This window comes from Gymnoscopelus braueri (genome assembly GCF_963280865.1).
Source record: "Gymnoscopelus braueri genome assembly, chromosome: 20".
Taxonomy (NCBI): Eukaryota; Metazoa; Chordata; class Actinopteri; order Myctophiformes; family Myctophidae; genus Gymnoscopelus; species Gymnoscopelus braueri.
The window spans coordinates 44,424,915-44,444,966 of NC_137622.1; the positions used below are offsets into that span (position 1 = coordinate 44,424,915).

The 20,052-nt window shown below is 46.0% G+C and overlaps 1 protein-coding gene across 1 annotated transcript; it reads right to left on the reverse strand.

Moving 5' to 3' along the window:
- Positions 1–6,796: 6,796 nt before the first annotated feature.
- LOC308076509 (uncharacterized protein) lies at positions 6,797–18,766 on the reverse strand (the record flags this gene model as incomplete). The annotated part of the gene is made up of 6 exons (XM_080416839.1): positions 6,797–6,904; positions 11,383–11,440; positions 13,151–13,297; positions 14,488–14,619; positions 16,316–16,375; positions 18,602–18,766. The coding sequence occupies 6 exons, from the start codon at positions 18,764–18,766 to the stop codon at positions 6,804–6,806; spliced, it is 663 nt and encodes a 220-aa protein (XP_080272965.1). The 3' UTR covers positions 6,797–6,803.
- Positions 18,767–20,052: the final 1,286 nt, after the last annotated feature.

Consider the following 20,052-nt stretch of genomic DNA (forward strand, 5'->3'; position numbering starts at 1 on the left):
GCTTACTGAAAGAGCATGCAACTCGCCAACCCTCTTGGTGGAAGTGATTGCTAGTAGAAAGGCCACCTTCAAGGAAAGGTGCTTCAACGAAGCAGCCTCGAGGGGTTCGAATGGAGGCCTAGTAAGGGCTGACAAAACAATGTCCAGATCCCAGCGTACAGCCTTCTTAGCTCTGGCTGGACGCAGACGTCTGGCCCCCTTCATGAACTTAGAGACCCAGGGGTGTCTCCCCACCGAACCCTCTGGAAGCTGGACATGACCAGCAGAGATGGCTGCCAAGTACACCCTCACAGTGGAGGCAGACAATCCCTTATCCAGACAGGATTGCAAGAACTGCAATATGGCCTGCACATTGCAGGATTCTGGGTCCAGGCTGTGCGCTGCACACCAAGAACTAAAGATTCGCCAGCGCAAGTGATATGCTGCATTAGTAGAAGGAGCCCTGGCTCCCTGCAAAGTAGCGTTCACCCCCTCTTGGAGGCCTAGCTCTGACCACTGGCGCCGCTCAGGGGCCAGGCCCACAGATTGAGCCGCCGTGGTTCGGGGTGCCACAGGGTCCCCCCGGCCTGCGAGAGCAGGTCGGGCCTCAGGGGCAACTGCCATGCAGTCCCTGCAAGGAGAGACAGGAGACTGAACCATGGGCGCCTCGGCCAAAATGGGGCAATTAGTATCAACCTGTGACCTGCCTGCTTGGTCCTGTCCAGCACTGCAGGGATCAAGGGAATTGGAGGAAATGCATACAGCGGTTCCTCTGGCCAGTCGTGGGCCAGAGCATCCAGTCCCAGGGGTCCCGGAGGCCCCGTCACTGAGAACCAGAGGGGACACTGAGTGTTCCCTGAGGCGGCAAAGAGGTCCACTTGGGCCCGGCCAAACCTCATCCACAGCTGCTGCACCACCTGAGGGTGCAGGCGCCAGTCCCCCTCTTGCGGCCCTGCCCTCGAGAGCATGTCCGCTGCTGTGTTGTGAGCCCCAGGAATGAACGCTGCATGTAGAGAAGCTAGATGCGCATGAGCCCACAAGAGCAACCTCTCTGCCACTCTGTGCAGACGGGGAGATCTCACCCCCCCCTGGTGGTTGATGTAGGCCACCACTGAGGCATTGTCTGTCCTCACCAACACATGTCTGTCCCTTAGGGACGGGAGGAAACTCTGAAGAGCCAGGTGCACTGCCCTGAGCTCCAAGACATTGATATGTCTGCCCAGCCACGGGGCCTTCCACTGGCCACTCGCTGACCTGCCATTGTGCACTGCTCCCCAACCTGCCAGGGAGGCGTCCGTGCACACTAGCTCCCTGCGACACACCCTGTGCAGCTCCACTCCTTGACATAGAAAGGAGCGTGAGTGCCACCTCGACAGCGCCCTCAGGCACTGTGCTGTCACCACAAGGCGACGATGTCTGTGTCGTTTCGGGTGAAATCTGTGGGAGTTGAACCACAGTTGTAGAGGCCTGAGATGGAGCAGGCCTAGAGGAACCAGCAGTGAGGCCGCTGTTAGCAAGCCCAACAGACGCTGGCACTCCCACACTGTCACCTTCTGACCGCGCTGAAAGCGGCTCAGGAATGAGAGGATCGTCTCTACCCTTACCCGCGGTAGAGACGCCCTCATTGTCTGTGCATCCAAAGACATCCCTATGAATGTCACAGCCTGGGATGGAGTCAAGTGACTCTTCTCGTGGTTCAACACCAACCCCAACTGCTGTATGTGGAGCACAACCTTGTGTGTGGCTAAATTCGCTTCCTCCTCGGAGTGAGCGCAAATTAGCCAGTCGTCCAGATAGTTTAGTATCGTCAGACCTCTGGCTGCCAAGGGCGCGAGGACTGCCACCATGCATTTGGTAAATGTCCGTGGCGCCAGCGAAAGCCCGAAGGGAAGGACCATGAATTCGTAAGCCCTCCCTTCGAAGGCGAACCGGAGGTACTTCCAACAGGATGGATGCATGGGAATTTGGAAATACGCATCCTTCAAGTCGATCGTCGTGAACCATAGGCCCTTCGACATGGCCTGAAGAACACGAGCTGGGGAAAGCATACGGAACTTTAACCGCTTTAGCCAGCGATTCACCCTTCGCAGATCGAGAATAGGGCGAAGCCCCCCGCCCTTTTTGGGAATGACAAAATAGGTCGAGTAGAACCCACCTAGCCGTTCTAGCGGCCGTAGTATCCTGATGGCGTCCTTGTCCAGCAGTACGGATATCTCCTTCCGTAGCACTTCCCTCTTCAGGGGGTCGGCCACTGTTGTAGGATGGATACCCGTGAATGGAGGCGGCCGGCCTTGGAATTGGAGTCTGTACCCTTGGAGCATGGTAGAAAGAACCCATGGGGACTCCACCCGCTCCTCCCAGATTGCCCTTTGGGCCTGGGAGAAGCGGCCGAGGCCGGCGACACTGTCAGGTTGACTGCTGAGGCCCGCCCCCCTTAGGAGTGGCGCGTCTGGGCCTTCCAGTCTCGTTGCGTCCCCGACGGCGGTCCCCCTCTCTGCGCCTGTCGACTCGCCTCTGAGCCGGGTTAGGTGACGCAGCCTGGGGCTGCCGAGTAGGCAAGGACTCTGCCGTCCTCCCGGACGGTGGAGGGCCACCTCGGTCTGGTCGGCCTGGCCTGAAAGGAGGGGCACGGACCCGAGGTGGAGGCATGAAATGTTTCAGGGTCTCCCGATCCTTTCGGACCCTGTCCGTCTGCCGCAAGATATCATCGACCCCGGGCCCAAAGGTAACACCGGGGGTCAGGGGGAGGTCAGCAAACGTGCTCTGCATAGAGGAAGGCAGCTTGGTCTGTGCCAGCCAAAGGTGGCGCCTAGCAGTCACGATCTGGCCCAAGGCTTTCCCATTAGCCCGGGCCATGTCTCTCTGGATCTGGCCGATCAGGTCAGAGACCAGTTTCACCTCTTGAGTGAGAGGTCCTCTATCCCCTGTGACCTGGGGCAGCAAGCTCTGCAGGTAGGCGTGGAGGAGCATCACTGCATTAGACAGGCGTCCCCCCGCTGTCAGTGAACCATAGACCGTCTTGAGGTCCTCGTCAAACGTCCTGGGAGGACCAGGCTTAAGACGGGGGGTTTTGCCAATGATGTCCTTATCTGGCAGGACCATGGCTGCAATCATGGAGTCCATGGTTGGGTACTCCCGGAGGCCAAGGGAATCAGGCTCTGCCATGAAAGCCCATGGCCCTGAATCAGAGGTAAAGTGGAAGCGGCCTCTTTTTTCAGCCCAGCCTTCCATCATGGCCTCCTTGAAGGCACTGGATATGGGCACCACTGTTGGGCTGCCCGGAGGACCCTCCTGGGCAATGTCCAGGGTAACTCTGATCCTCTCTACAAGGTCCTGGACCCCTTCCTGCATGGCAGGGGCCACATCAGGGCGGTCACTGCCCCCCTCAGAGGGCCCCGCTGACTGCTCGGACCTGCGGTTAACAGTGCCGGCGTCATCTCCCAGCCAAAGGCCCTCGCTGGCCTCCACTGAGAGAATGTCGTCTCCCTGGTCAGCGTCCACCTGCTGATGCCAGGTCAGCTCTCCACGCCCGCCCGCACTGCGGGCAGGACTACTGTGATGGCGGCTCACCACACCGGAGGGAGGCGGAGATCTACGGTCCTCAGCTGGAGCCAAGGCCTGAGCCACCCAGGCCCGCATGGCCCCCAGTCGGGCCACTCTCAGGCGCTCAGAGAAGACACAGCAGTACAGGCAGCCATTAGGGCGCCTAACCGCCTCCTCTGCATGGACCAGCCCCAGGCAGTGCATGCAAGATGCATGCGCATCCCCAGGTGGGATGTCCTCTCTGCACTTGACACAAAGGGCTGACATCCTGTAGTGGCCCCGTGCCCCTGGCACGCCGTGGCAGGGTCGCCTCTCCCTACGCACTGCACCCGGTAAGGGAATTACCAGGGGAGAGGCCCAAAGACAATGGCCGCCCCGTAAGGGTCTTACACCTGGGTCACAGTTGTAACTGAAAACACTACACTTATCCCCTAAACAGCAATAAATGTAGTCAGCAAACAACAGACTGACCAGGCTTCCAGGTTATGGAGATGCCTGTCAGCTAAGGGGAATAACAGTCAGCACCAGGTTATGGTAAAACTGACTGAAAACACAAAATTTGAAATATAAAGCACAACAGTCTGACCAGGCTTCCAGGTTATGGAGATGCCTGTCAGCTAAGGGGAATAACAGTCAGCACCAGGTTATGGTAAAACTGACTGTAAATACAAACTATAATATATATATAATAATATAAAGCAGAATTTCCTTTAATTGGGATTCCTGCGAAACAAGGAAAGAAAGCACAAAAAGACCTCAGAACAGCTAGCAAAGCTAGTACAAGCTGAGGCTTGGTTAGTGCAGCCGGCTGCTAACCAGCGCTAACAGCGCTACAAACATTTAGCAACCAGCATAAATGGTACACACGGCACAATAATAAAGAGTTCTCGTGAGGAGGGCTACAAAGTTAGCAGCTCCAGGCTAAACCTAGCCACTGAGAACACTTGGATGTGAAATAATTGAGCTATAGTAGAGGTTACATACCTTCTCTGCTCACTTACCGACCTTGAACCTGAATGTTCCGCCGAGAAATGAAAAAGCAGGCGCGCGTGGGTGTGGTGTGCCTATATAGGGGAGGCCACACCCCCACGCACGCACAGGTGCGCACGGTAGTGAATCAGTTAATCCTTACCTCGAATGTATCCCTCCGCCGCGGAGTGATACCCACATTGGAGTGATCCAATGAGGGGAAACATAACAGGAAACCAGTGCCTGCAAACTGCAATGCTTTATGGGGGATAAGTCCAACCCCAGAGGCAGCTCTTCCTGGATGTAACCAAGAGTTATAAAGGGTCTTGATTCGCTAGTGGTGTCAGATTCATCATGACGAGAGTGGAATATAGTACGTGAGTTTAACACTGTAATGTTTGTATTTCTGATGTGTTCATAATGGGGTGAATTCATATCCTTAATACTGTTGTGTGTTGTGTGCTTGTTCTCTCTCTCATCAGGTTTAATTACCTAACCGGTACCTGGTAACAGGGTACTAACCTAACCTGACTGGTGTCTAACAACTGACCATGTAACTTACTGTGCTCCTTGTAGTGGTATTAGAGTGTACTAGACTAGAGATTTATGTTTGTATATGTGTGTGTAGTAAATAAACCATCTTAAAAGACACCAGGTTTGAGTAATTCGCTTAATGACTCCTCCACTCAAGTCACCCCGTTCAAAGGGAGATATCTCAGACATTAGGCTGGAGAAGACAGAAAATCCACAACTTTATAAACAAAATAAACAACTTTAATCCTATGTTATACTTTGTTTGGGATAGCTGATCTACATGATCACAACGCATTCCAATCACGTTTTGAGCTTACAAGCTTACAAGCGATCGGCTATTTTTGGGCGGTGAAAACCGCCCTTATATGTGAGGTTTGGATATTTGCACACCAAATCCTGCGCTGTGATTGGCCACCAGTGTACCCCCCTAACCCTGCACCGTGATTGGCCAATCACAGTCTATTCAGGACTGTGATTGGCTAGGGAAACATGACACATGTGCATAGCCCTATAAATAGGACTATGCACTTTAAAAAAAACACATTTATTGTTTTTTTTAAGTGAATCACACACTCTTTCACTCTTTCATAAAGAGTGTTTCAATAAATGTATTTATTTTTTGTACATGATTGGTTGACTCCATTCAGTATTGTGATTAGCTAGCAAGACACCGCCCACTTCACACAGGGTGTGATTTTTATTTCATTTAAAACATTTTGATAAATCTTGAAATATTTTGAAAAATGCACAAATCTTCTCTTACGTTGAGTCCCTGGCAGAAATTATTTCACCTTTCAGGAGGCCAAAAGGGGAGGTAGTACCATTTTTCCTGTTAGAGAGCCACCCCGCCCCCCCCCCATTGTTTTTACATGTATGCCTAATAAAATATTCAATCAATCAAAAAAACAGTATTTGTATGATGCCCCCAGGTGGCCAGAGGAAAGACTGCAGGTCCTCACTGGGACACACCTATAAGGCCTACTCTGTGACTTTGTTTATCACACCCTGAAGCTGGTGCAAGCTGACACACGTTGGTGTTTTTTTAAATGTCTGTAGACATATAAAAGGTAGACGCCTCCTCCGGCTCTGAGGCGTCTGTATCGCGGCCGCCATTTTGGAGAAGGTAAGCTTCCTGACTACTGGCCAATCACAGCGCGTCTTTTGCGGGACTTGGTAGAATCTAGTTGTCTAAAAATAGATACCAGTAGTCAGGAAGCTTACCTTCTCCAAAATGGCGGCCGCGATACAGGTCGCTCCAATGAACTGCAGAGACCAATGAGGTGTCTAGGTTTATATATCTATGGTTGTAGTCCTCTAGAGGTCACATGGGGTCATGTCAGTGTGTTGTAGTCCTCTATTAGAGGTCATCAGGGGGTCATGTCAGTGTGTTGTAGTCCTCTAATAGAGGTCATCATGGGGTCATGTCAGTGTGTTGTAGTCCTCTATTAGAGGTCATCAGGGGGTCATGTCAGTGTGTTGTAGTCCTCTATTAGAGGTCATCATGGGGTCATGTCAGTGTGTTGTAGTCCTCTATTAGAGGTCACATGGGGTCATGTCAGTGTGTTGTAGTCCTCTATTAGAGGTCATCATGGGGTCATGTCAGTGTGTTGTAGTCCTCTATTAGAGGTCATCATGGGGTCATGTCAGTGTGTTGTAGTCCTCTAATAGAGGTCATCAGGGGGTCATGTCAGTGTGTTGTAGTCCTCTATTAGAGGTCATCATGGGGTCATGTCAGTGTGTTGTAGTCCTCTTAGAGGTCACATGGGGTCATCATGGGGTCATGTCAGTCGGCTGTAGGCAGGCAGTGTGGGCGGGGCCTCCTCCTCCCTGTCCACTGTTGACCCGGCTGGACAGTTGAAGAGCCTGACGTCATCGCCACCTAGTGGGCACAGAAGGAACATGACAACAGATATGATCTGAAGGGATTTGGTGTAGAGGGGGAAAAGGAGGGGACCAAGTACATTATAGAGCCCTGTGGGTTTTTGACCCAGCCGTCCTCCTTCCAGCTCAATCTCTGGCCGGACTCATAATTGTCCGTTTTTTTGTGAGAGATATTACAGTGTATGTGTCATTTACATGTCTCTGTAAATCTCCTGTGTTATTGTTATAGAATACAGCTCTGCCAGCCAGCCTACTGGCATACATTTACATATCACGGTCATTCTCACCTTTCATTGGTATAATATCAGCTGGCAGCCAGCAGTGGTGTAAAGTAACTAAGTACATTTACTTAAATACTGTACTTAAGTACAATTGTGAGGTATTTGTACTTTACTTGAGTATTTCCAATTTTCACTACTTTTACTTCTACTCCACTACATCTCAGAGGCAAATATTGTACTTTTACTCCACTACAATTATTTGAAAACTTTAGTTACTAGTTACTTTTCAGATATAAATGATGATATAATGAAACATACATTAACCACTTTAGCCCTATTTTATACCTAGGCTATTTGAAAATAGCCGATCTACAAGCTCACAACTCGTTGTGAGCTTGTAGATCTGCTATTTTCAAATATTTAGTACTTTTACTTTTGGTACTTTAAGTACATTTTGATGCCAATACTTTTGTACTTTTTGTCAAGTACATTTTGAATTCTGGACTTTAACTTGTAACAGAGTATTTTTATATTGCAGTATTGGTACTTTTACTTAAGTAAATAATTTGAGTAATTTTATCACCACTGGCAGCCAGCCTATTGGCTCTGCATTGCTGCGTGAACGCGCTGAGGTTTTTTTTGCAAGTGTTTTGTTTCGTCATTGGCTCGCTCAACAGTCACTCACACTGAGAACGCCTCCCATGCTTGTTTACATGTGACTGCCGTGGGAACCGGCCGGTGTTGTGGATGAAACTGCGCTCACTGCTCTAGTAGGCTTACTGTTTGTGAAACGCAGATAATCAACCACTTTTTTTTCTTTTAGTGAGCAATGGAGCAAGGAACTGGAGTTCATGAAATTCTTTCGCATTGACGAATTTCATGCATTTTGCACTGTGTGTAGAACGGACTTTGACATCAGCAGCAAAGGCAGAGGTACAATTGAAAGGCCTGCTTTCTTTGACAGATAAACATCGCGCAAATGTGAAGAGTGCTGTGCATCAAGCCTCTCATCCTTTTTCCACCCTGTTGGATCACCAGTTGAGGACAGAACAACAGCAGCAGAGCTCTGTAAAGTATATCACTCTGTCAAACACCATCAGTCCTACAGGTAGTGTTCACTGTGGCATTAAAGTGGATAGAGAAATAGAGAAATCTACAACGATTCACCCATAGCTATAGGCATCACATGTGGACAAACAAAGGCTAAAGCACTCTGTGAAAATGTACCGGCACCATTTTCGGTGGAGACCCACGGTGTAGACCCACACTGATTATAAAGGACAATGAGCTTCCGTTCTCTCTGCTGATCTGTGCTGAAAGAAGTCGAGGACTTCAAATACCTGGGCTCATGGGTCAACTCAACTGAGAAAGATCTTAAGGTGAGGAAGGCACTTGCATGGAGGGCCCTGAATGGCATGACCAGTGTATGGAACTCCAATCTCCCCCGCCAAATCAAACTCAGCTTCTTCTACGCGACAGTAGAGTCCGTTCTTCTCTATGGCAGTGAATGCTGGACCCTGAAACCAGCCCTTGAGAAGTCCCTGGACGGGTGCTACACCAGGATGCTGCGTGCAGTGCTTAACATCAGCAAGAGTGCGCATGTTACCAACAGAATCCTGTATGAGGGAATACCAAGGGTGAGCGAGAAGATTGCTGTAAGGAGAATGAGACTAGCAGGACACTGCCAAAGGCACCGAGAGCTGCCAGCCAGCAAACTGGTGCTGTGGGAACCAACACATGGGCACCGGTCAAGAGGACGCCCCACACTAACATATGTGGACACGCTCAAGAAGGATGCAGGAGCCCATAGCACCAATGAGCTGGCCAGATGTATGGAGAGTCGGGATGACTGGAAGCAACGATGGAGGGCTCGTCTGAGGACGACCTAGAGAGAGAGAGAGATGCTTCCAATAAAGGCACAACAACAAAGTGCTTTCCCATCACGCTGAGCCTGAGATATTTGCATTTTGAGAAAGGTGTGCAGAATGCCCTTCTGAACTTCTATAGTGATGGTGATGAAACATCAGCAGCCATCACCCATCAGCTTTTAACCAAGTTAGAAGAATCTGAGCTGGATTTGAATAAAGTCTCAGCATACACTGCAGACAATGCACGTGTGCACTACGGAAGGCGCAACAGTGTCTATCAAAAATTAAAACAGGCCCAGAAAGATATGATTGCTGCTAACTGCTTAGCCCTTATCCTACACAACGCGACATGATGACCACTTCTTTGGATTTGCTGTAAACACCAAGCTGAGTCAGCTGACTCCAGACCAGACCAGGAAGTGTGATGCTGACTTCACTACATTCTATGAGAGGGCTAGGAAGTACTTGGGAGATATGTATGACTTTGATGACAGCAGCCTTCACAGCAAAATCTCCAAATTGGATCTGTCAAGTGATTCAAGTGTTCCCTTTGAAGAGTTCAGTGCTGCTGCCAAGGCCTGCAATTTGAAGGACATCACCATGGATGACCTCTATGAGGAGTATGGGACTGTGGAGGCAGTTTTGAGCTCTGCTGAAATGGAGGAGGCCCACGGTGAGGAGCGATACCTGAAGCTGCTCTGCGAAAAAGATGTTCCACTGCCAAATCTGAAGAAAGTGGCTGCTCAATACCCTGCCTGCAGTAATGTCACACTGAAAGGGTGTTCTCTATGATGACAACAGCGTGGAGGGATGAAATAAATAGTCTCCAAATAGACAGTGTCAAGGCAGAGCTGTAAATCTGTATAAACCTTTTTTTTCCCCAGTTTTGTTTATTTCAGGAATCAGAAGTATATACAAATACAAGAATATGCAGAGTTAAGTATGCCAGTATCAAAAGTAAAAAAATAATCGTCCGATTTAAGGCCGGACAGTCCGGTATTTGACCCAGCTGTCCTCCTTCCAGCTCAACCTCTGGCCGGACGAGTAATTGTCTGGTTTTTGTGAGAGTGATTACAGTGTATGTGTCGTTTACATAAATCTCCTGTGTTATTGTTATAGAATACAGCTCTGCCAGCCAGCCTACTGGCATACATTTACATATCACGGTCATTCTCACGTTTCATTGGTATAATATCAGCTGGCAGCCAGCCAGCCTATTGGCTCCGCATTGCTGCGTTTTTTGCAAGTGTTTTGTTTCGTCATTGGCTCGCTCAACAGTCACTCACACTGAGAACGCCTCCCATGCTTGTTTACATGTGACTGCCGTGGGAACCGGCCGGTGTTGTGGATGAAACTGCGCTCACTGCTCTAGTAGGCTTACGGTTTGTGAAACGCAGATAATCAACCACTTTTTTTTCTTTTTGTGAGCAATGGAGCAAGGAACTAGAGTTCATAGAATGATTTCGCATTGACGAAGTTCATGCATTTTGCACTGTGTGTAGAACGGACTTTGACATCAGCAGCAAAGGCAGAGGTACAATAATAGATAATTGTACAAAATGTGTATAAACTTCACTGAAGAGTGCACAGCTATGTGTTCCTGTCCAAAAGGCCACTCCTGGAGGCAGCCCACAAAGGTGTGAAATACAAGAAATAGATGGTAAGTAGACTCTCTATTTTTCAGTATTAATAATAACTCAGGTCTGTAAGCACACATTGAATCAAACTATGCATGAACATGTGATTCTACACTGTCATTGTGACATAACAATGTGTTGTTGTATTGTGTGTTGTTGTATTGTGTGTTGTTGTATTGTGTGTTGTTGTATTGTGTGTTGTTGTATTGTGTGTTGTTGTAATGTGTGTTGTTGTAATGTGTGTTGTTGTATTGTGTGTTGTTGTATTGTGTGTTGTTGTATTGTGTGTTGTTGTAATGTGTGTTGTTGTATTGTGTGTTGTTGTATTGTGTGTTGTTGTAATGTGTGTTGTTGTATTGTGTGTTGTTGTATTGTGTGTTGTTGTATTGTGTGTTGTTGTATTGTGTGTTGTTGTATTGTGTGTTGTTGTATTGTGTGTTGTTGTAATGTGTGTTGTTGTATTGTGTGTTGTTGTATTGTGTGTTGTTGTAATGTGTGTTGCAGGATGAAGCCAGAAAGAGCTTCCACACCATCCAGTACCAGACCTTGAAGACTTCTCCCTCTGCTTTATAATGTAAAGCAATGACATTTGTGATTAGATAATAAAGTTAGCAAATATACGTTCCCTGTGCTTTACTTTGTTTTAAACTTGCAATGGATCTTGTTCTGGTGGTGAAAAGCAGGTGTAATAGAGGTGGGTGGTGCATGCGTTGTGATCTTGTAGATGAGTTATTTTGGGTAAAAACTTACCCTGCCAGGCACACAACTCTGTGTCTGTGTAGGGGTCTGTCTGAGGAACCAGGGTCTCCTGAAAGCGCGCGCGCGCACACACACACACACACACACACACACACACACACACACACACACACACACACACACACACACACACACACACACACACACACACACACACACACACACACACACACACACACACACACACACACACACACACACACACACACACACACACACACACACACACACACACACACACGTTGTTCATTATTTATTCATACGTTTCAGGATTCAGGTCATTGTGTGAACTGACAGATTCATCCACTGGACGAGGGACAGTATGGAACGCTGTCACTCACAGTGTAGACCCCTGGTTCTCAAAGGCTGGTCTGTGGACCACCAGGAGGCCTAAAATGGACCCTTACAGGTCTGTAACTCAGAGTTAAATAAACACTGAGGATCGTACAGTGTAGAGCGGGGCTTCCAGTATAGTTTAGTTCAGTGATTCTCCACCATTTTATATGCATTAGACCACAAACCCCCATTTACTACCATGTTTCATCTCTGGGACTCCAATCTACACTGTAAAACCATCAGTGTTTACTGAGCGTGATAGACCCTTAAGGGTCCCTTTGGACCCCTAGTGGTCCCCGGACCGATTGTTGAGAAACAGTGGTGTATTCTAGAGTTACTTAACTTTCTTTGTTTATTTGACAGGGACAGTGCACGTTAAAGAACACTTATCGTAGACATGATCAGGTGTGAATATGCTGGACTTCAGTGTAGAGCTCATTTGCATCTGTAGTCCATGGATCATGCACTCTTCTCATTCATTAGATGTGTTTAAATCTTTACTAAAGACTCATTTCTTCTCCCTGGACTTTAACTCAGTCTGATAGTGTGAACCCTGACCTTTAACTCAGTCTGATAGTGTGAACCCTGACCTTTAACTCAGTCTGATAGTGTGAACCCTGACCTTTAATTCAGTCTGATAGTGTGAACCCTGACCTTTAACTCAGTCTGATAGTGTGAACCCTGACCTTTAACTCAGTCTGATAGTGTGAACCCTGACCTTTAACTCAGTCTGATAGTGTGAACCCTGACCTTTAACTCAGTCTGATAGTGTGAACCCTGACCTTTAATTCAGTCTGATAGTGTGAACCCTGACCTTTAACTCAGTCTGATAGTGTGAACCCTGACCTTTAACTCAGTCTGATAGTGTGAACCCTGACCTTTAACTCAGTCTGATAGTGTGAACCCTGACCTTTAACTCAGTCTGATAGTGTGAACCCTGACCTTTAATTCAGTCTGATAGTGTGAACCCTGACCTTTAACTCAGTCTGATAGTGTGAACCCTGACCTTTAACTCAGTCTGATAGTGTGAACCCTGACCTTTAACTCAGTCTGATAGTGTGAACCCTGACCTTTAACTCAGTCTGATAGTGTGAACCCTGACCTTTAACTCAGTCTGATAGTGTGAACCCTGACCTTTAGCTCAGTCTGATAGTGTGAACCCTGACCTTTAGCTCAGTCTAAAGTGTGAACCCTGGCCTTTACAGTATAATCCTGAAATGCTGTTTTTAGCCCCATTTCTACACTCCTATTGTATAATGTTTTTATTTGTTTTGCCTCTCTTCATTCTTCCTGTTTTAATCTTTTCTTTCATTTTTGGTCAGTCTGTTTTACCGTACCTACCTAATGTGACCCTGTACAGCACTTTGGTCGACCCTGGTGGATGTGAATGTGCTTTATGAATAAAAGTGTGTGAGAGACGCACCAGTCCGGTGCGAGCATCGTAGCATCCACTAGAGGGCAGACTGCGACAGCCTGCGTAGGACATGAGGCTGCAGAGCAGCAGGCTCAGTGAGCAGGTCAGCAGGATGGTGGCGTTGGCTCCTTTCACCATGCCATGGAGCACGAAGGTCTGACACACACACACACACACACACACACACACACACACACACACACACACACACACACACACACACACACACACACACACACACACACACACACACACACACACACACACACACACACACACACACACACACACACACACACACACACACACACACACACACTTAAAGCTGGGAACCCCTCTGTGTCATTTTAGTTGTTGCTATATATCGTTGTTGTCGGGCAGAAAACTCTTATCTCCATATTCTAACTTTGTGTGTGTTTTTTCGTAAATTAACTCCATACTTGATCACACTACAGCGTCACACAAAAGCATCAAAAGTAGCAGATCTACAAGCTCGAAACGCGGCGCGAAGCGACGCGTTTCGAGCTTGTAGATCTGCTACTTTTGATGCTTTTGAATTTGAATCCTGAAAAGTTACAGTTTTGGACATACAAGGTTTCCACCCGAAAGAGACGATAAATAGCAGGATTCTTTTTCTTTTTCTTTTCAAGTTTTCCAGAAAACGTAGGATTTAGACGGCGTTTTTAGAATCGGCCTCAGGTCTTAACTCTTTAACTGCCAAAAACAGGAATTCCCATCCAATGGCTCTATGGCTATCATGGCCAATGACGGAATGACGAAAATATATAAAAAAAAAAAAAAAAAAATATATTATTATTATTTATTATTATTATTATTTTTTTCTGATTTTTTTTTTTTTTTTTTATCTCAAAGGAACTAGGAGATAACGCTATCCAAAAAATTGCTGCTCCATTCACTTCAATGTTAAAAAACAAACAGAGGAAAAATGCACCTTTTTCCTGGCACTGGGACGACACAGTCTGAAATAAGTCTGGCAGTGAAAGAGTTAATGGGTTAATTTACTTATGTTCACATAAAGGAGAGCAAACAAGGACACACATATTAAAGGTACAGTTAAGGTTACATTCACAAAATCATCATGACATATGTCTTCATGATACAATAAGCATGTCACTCAGTACTCTATGGGTAGTACTCAGTAGGCTATGGGTATATGTACTCAGTACTCTATAAGTAACAGCATATCACTCAGTACTCTACTGGTAGAAGTACTCAGTACTCTATGTAAGTAACAGCGTCTCCGTCATATGAATGAATGAAATATTTTATTTTTAACATGTTAAAATTAGTGTGTGTGTGTGTGTGTGTGTGTGTGTGTGTGTTACCACATCAGGACTGTGGTGATGGTAGAAGACCTCCTCCTCTTCCTCTCCGTAGCTCAGCGTCACACAGGAGTAAACAGACATCATCACCACGGCAACGCACGACAAGATGGCCGACACCACCATACAACTGACCTGATACACAGACAGACACACACACACACACACACACACACACACACACACACACACACACACACACAGACACACAGACACACAGACAGACAGATAGACACATTAGACCAAATGTATAACAGTGCCTCAGAGCTGTATATCTCTGCTGTCAGGCTGAAACCAGCAATGTCCAAAATATGAACTTTTCAGGAAATACAAAAAAAAAATGTTTTTAGAACAACACAATACTGTCTCATCACAGTTGGTATGGTGACTTTATACACTGTCAGATACTTGAATGTGTCCTTATATTATCATCACTTTACCCACATACAGCTCAAATGGAGTTAGTGGAGTATAAGGACACATTCAAGTATCTGACAATGCACTGTATAAACATTACATTACAGTCATTTAGCAGACGCTTTTACCCAAAGCGACGAAACTACTAATCACCAGAAGTCTTAAGAGCATTCTCTTCTAAAACAAGCAACTAAGAGTATACCTAGCGCTAAAGTAAAAGTGCAATATATCAGCTACCTATTTTCCTTAAACAGATGAGACAAAATAGCTAAATCAAATGAGCATGAGCTAAAACAAATAAGTGTATCGACTAAACAAGATCCAATAAGACAAGAGCTCGTACAACTAATTGACAACAAGTAGGCCAGGCAAAGAGGAAGGGTAGTGTTTCCTGAAGAGGTGGGTTTTCAGCCTGCGGCGAAAGATAGGCAGTGACTCTCATAGATATAGAAACCTAGATACCTCATTGGCCTCTGCAGTTCGTTGGAGTGACCCGTTTCGTATGGTGGCCGCCATACGCGCTGTGATTGGCCAGTGCCCGTTCCCCCCGGAAATGGGGGGAACGGGCACTGGCCAATCACAGCGCGTCTTTTCCAGGACTTGTCAGAATCTAGTTGTCCCGCCCCCACCTGCCTCTCATTGGCCTACTGAACGCCCCCTTCTGTGACGCACGCGGACATTTCCAGCTGCCCCCCAAGGAAGCTTGGGAAGCGGAAGCGCGCCCGCCATACAGACGCTTCGGAGCCAGAGGAGGCGTCTACCTTTATATGTCTATGGTGACTCTGCTGTCCTGACACCAGTGTCTCTGCCGTCCTGACACCAGTGACTCTGCCGTCCTGACATCAGTGACTCTGCTGTCCTGACATCAGTGACTCTGCTGTCCTGACATCAGTGGGGAGTTCATTCCACCACTGTGGGGCCAGAACAGAAAAAAGTTTTGACCGTGTAGATCAGCCAGAAGGACTCTAGAGCGACGAGGCAATCAGTCGCCCCGAGGCGGCAGACCGAAGTGGTCGGGCAGGGGTGTAAGCATCGACCATAGCCGGGAGGTAAGAAGGAGCTGTTCCTTTAGCTATAGCACCAGGGTTTTAAACTGGATGCGAGCCGCTACGGGGAGCCAGTGTAGAGAACGGAGAAGGATGGTTGTGTGGGAGAACTTGGGGCGGTTGAACACCAGACGAGCCGCAGCTTTCTGAACAAGCTCCAGAGGTCTGATGGCAGACGCCGGGGCGCCAGCAAGGAGGGAGTTTCTGGTGGAGTTATAAAGTCACAATACAAACTCTGAGGCAGTATTGTGTCGTTTTAAAAACATGTTTTGTTTTTTTCATTTGCCGAAAAGTTAATATTCTGGACATAGCTGGTTTCTACCCGACAGACAGCAGAGATATAAATACATGATATATTGTCTACTTACCAGTGTGGGGTTTTTCCTCTGGGAGGCCAACAAGGCCAGAACTCCTGGAACAGCTGTAATCTACAAGCAGACACAAACCACAAAGAAGATTAAAGGAGCACATCACCCATTTTCAACCTTATCTTCATATAACTGGTCCTCATTAATGCTCATTATAATAATGACACCATTTCTGTCTACTCTGTCTCAGAGGAGGGCTGTGGACAGTTTAGAAACCTGCCTACCAGTGACATCATCGGTAAGCAAGTTGGTCATTTCAAACAAGATTTTAAACTCTTCTTTTAAATGATGAATACAAGAACAATGGCCTCTATTTCAGCATGCTACCTTTCCAGGAAGAGAAAGGCTGTAGTTTCTATTAGCTTAGAATCCCCATCGATGATGTCACTGGTAGGTAGGTTTCTGAACAATGAGACACAGAGTAGACAGACATGGTGTCATATTATAATGGTTTAGTTAGGAGCAGTTATATGAAGATAAGGTTGAAAGAGGGTGAAGTGCTCCTTTAATTAAACATTAACAAGGCTATAAGACACGTGTTTTATAAAGTTAGTGCACAGTAAAATACAGAGTGTTAAAATGACCCCTTTACGTTATCATGATGTAGATCATGTCAGTGGAACTACGTTGCTAGGCAACCACTTGTTTATTTCCTGTCAGCTCCTGATAAACACTGTAACAGGAAATAAACCTGGAGCCGTTTACCGTCTGTTGTCTGTACGGCAGTGGTTCCCAAACACTGGGTCGAGACCCATTCTTTATTATTTTTTCAAATAAATTAATACATTAAAAACAAATACATTTTTCAAAAGAATTTCCGAAATAAACCAAAAAAAAAATTAATTTAAAAAAAAAAAAATTAGAAAAAGAAAATGTATATATTTTAAGAAGTGGTGAAAATAGCAGATCTACAAGCTCACAATGCGTCGCCAACATGGCGACGTGTTGTGAGCTTGTAGATCTGCTATTTTCACTAGTTTGTGTCCCGGGGAGACGTCACATTTCTCTTTTGGGTCTGGAGCTAAAAGGTTTGGGAGCCCCTGGGCCAACATATTAGTTTTTGCCCATTCAACATGTATTAAATTATATTACAACATGGATTTATCAAATGTTTTCAAGATACAAAATAAAAACAATAGCAAATCTATAAGATCACAAGTTGTGAGCTTGTAGATCTGCCATTTTCACGTACGTATATAAGTTTAAAGTAATTAACAGATGTTGACGCTATATTATTTCATTTTGCTAGGGACCCCCTGGAACCTTCTCACGGACCCCTGGTGGTCCCCGGCCCCCACTTTGAGAACCACTGTTGTAAAGATTATATTCAGTTCAAAAATCTAATTATTTTCTGGGAATTAGACAGGCTAGAGTAGACCACGTTGTTGTAGATCTGCTATTTATTTATTTTCATCTTTTTGTCTCCGCCGGAGGCGGAGAGTATGTTTTCGCTTCGTCCCGCTGTGTGTCCCCCCCCCCTAGCCAAGCTAACATTGGTCAAGCTCCACGTGACACGTGACAATATGTTGACACCAATGCTTTTGATTGGCTAGAGGGACGCATGACGAAATTAAATCCTATAAATAGGTGTGTCACTTCAAAAATGCATTTATGTTTTTGAAGTGAGGTAAGACAGGATCAATCAGTCTTGATTGGAACAGTACCTTCCAGTACAAATCACCCGTCCGTGCGTGTGTGTGTCCCTCTGAGAACACCTAACATTGGTCAGTTTCACGTGACATCACAATATGTAATATAAATATATAAATAGCTTAGACAGGAGAGGCTGAGATCACACAATGAAACTAACTCCCATTACGCAAACTGAAGAAGCAGCAAATCATCATCTGAAACCTGATGAAGAAGCAAAGGCGCAGAAGGCCAAAGCTAAGAAACAGAGACAAAGAACACTAAACAGAGACAAAGAATCCCTAAATGACAAAAAACGAAGACGAGCCACAAATGCTGACAACATGACACAGCAAAGATTGCTATAATCTCTGGAAGAAAAAGTACAAGAGTCTGTAAAGAACATCGAAAGGATATTAGAACATTCCTAGAGAACTATGGTTAAAGATAGGGTAAGTGATTTCATTTGATTAAAATAGCACGGGTCTGCTGGCGGAGACTTGTGCTCCGAGGAGCACATTTTCTAGTTTATTTTCATTTTAACATTCTTGAATATTTTAAAAACATTTTAACAACACAACCCCTGGGGGACCAGACCCACAGGTTGAGAACCACTGTATTATATAAATAGTATTGTAGGATGATAAAGGGTCTTACCAGTCCCCCCCACACCGGGGTCCGGGTGGAGCTCAGCGCGGTGGTCTTACGGAAAGCAGCGTCTATGAATCCACACACCACACACAGCCCCGCACAGGCCACCTGGAGGACCCCCAGACCCAGGACCCCCTGCTGGTTCAACACCAAGTACCTGTAGCGGTCCATTCACACTTCACACCTGGAAAACACATAATACCTGTCCATTACACCTGGAAAACACATAATACCTGTCCATTACACCTGGTAAACACATAATACCTGTCCATTACACCTGGTAAACACATAATACCTGTCCATTACACCTGGTAAACACATAATACCTGTCCATTACACCTGGTAAACACATAGTACCTGTCCATTACACCTGGTAAACACATAATACCTGTCCATTACACCTGGTAAACACATAATACCTGTCCATTACACCTGGTAAACACATAATACCTGTCCATTACACCTGGAAAACACATAATACCTGTCCATTACACCTGGTAAACACATAATACCTGTCCATTACACCTGGTAAACACATAATACCTGTCCATTACACCTGGTAAACACATAATACCTGTCCATTACACCTGGAAAACACATAATACCTGTCCATTACACCTGGAAAACACATAATACCTGTCCATTACACCTGGAAAACACATAATACCTGTGCATTACACCTGGAAAACACATAATACCTGTCCATTACACCTGGAAAACACATAATACCTGTCCATTACACCTGGTAAACACATGATAATACCTGTCCATTACACCTGGAAAACACATAATACCTGTCCATTACACCTGGAAAACACATAATACCTGTGCATTACACCTGGAAAACACATAATACCTGTCCATTACACCTGGAAAACACATAATACCTGTCCATTACACCTGGTAAACACATGATAATACCTGTCCATTACACCTGGAAAACACATAATACCTGTCCATTACACCTGGAAAACACATAATACCTGTGCATTACACCTGGAAAACACATAATACCTGTCCATTACACCTGGAAAACACATAATACCTGTCCATTACACCTGGTAAACACATGATAATACCTGTCCATTACACCTGGAAAACACATAATACCTGTCCATTACACCTGATAAACACATAATATCTGTACTGGTCCATTCACACTTCACACCTGGAAAACACAGCAGATCCTTTAAAACTATCCCTGTATGATACTGGTCCATTTCATTTACACATGCTTCAAACCTATAGACAGACTATAGGACGGTAGAAACGTTGAAAGACGTTAGATCACATCTCAACTTTGACTTTTTACAATCCAGAGCAAAATGAAACAACAGTTTGATGAATCGTGGCTCCTTTTGTTTTGAACTGTGTGGATATTTATAAAGTTAGACTGTGTTTAACCATTTATCACAGCTTACTGAGGTTACTGAGGGTGTTAACACCAACACAAATGT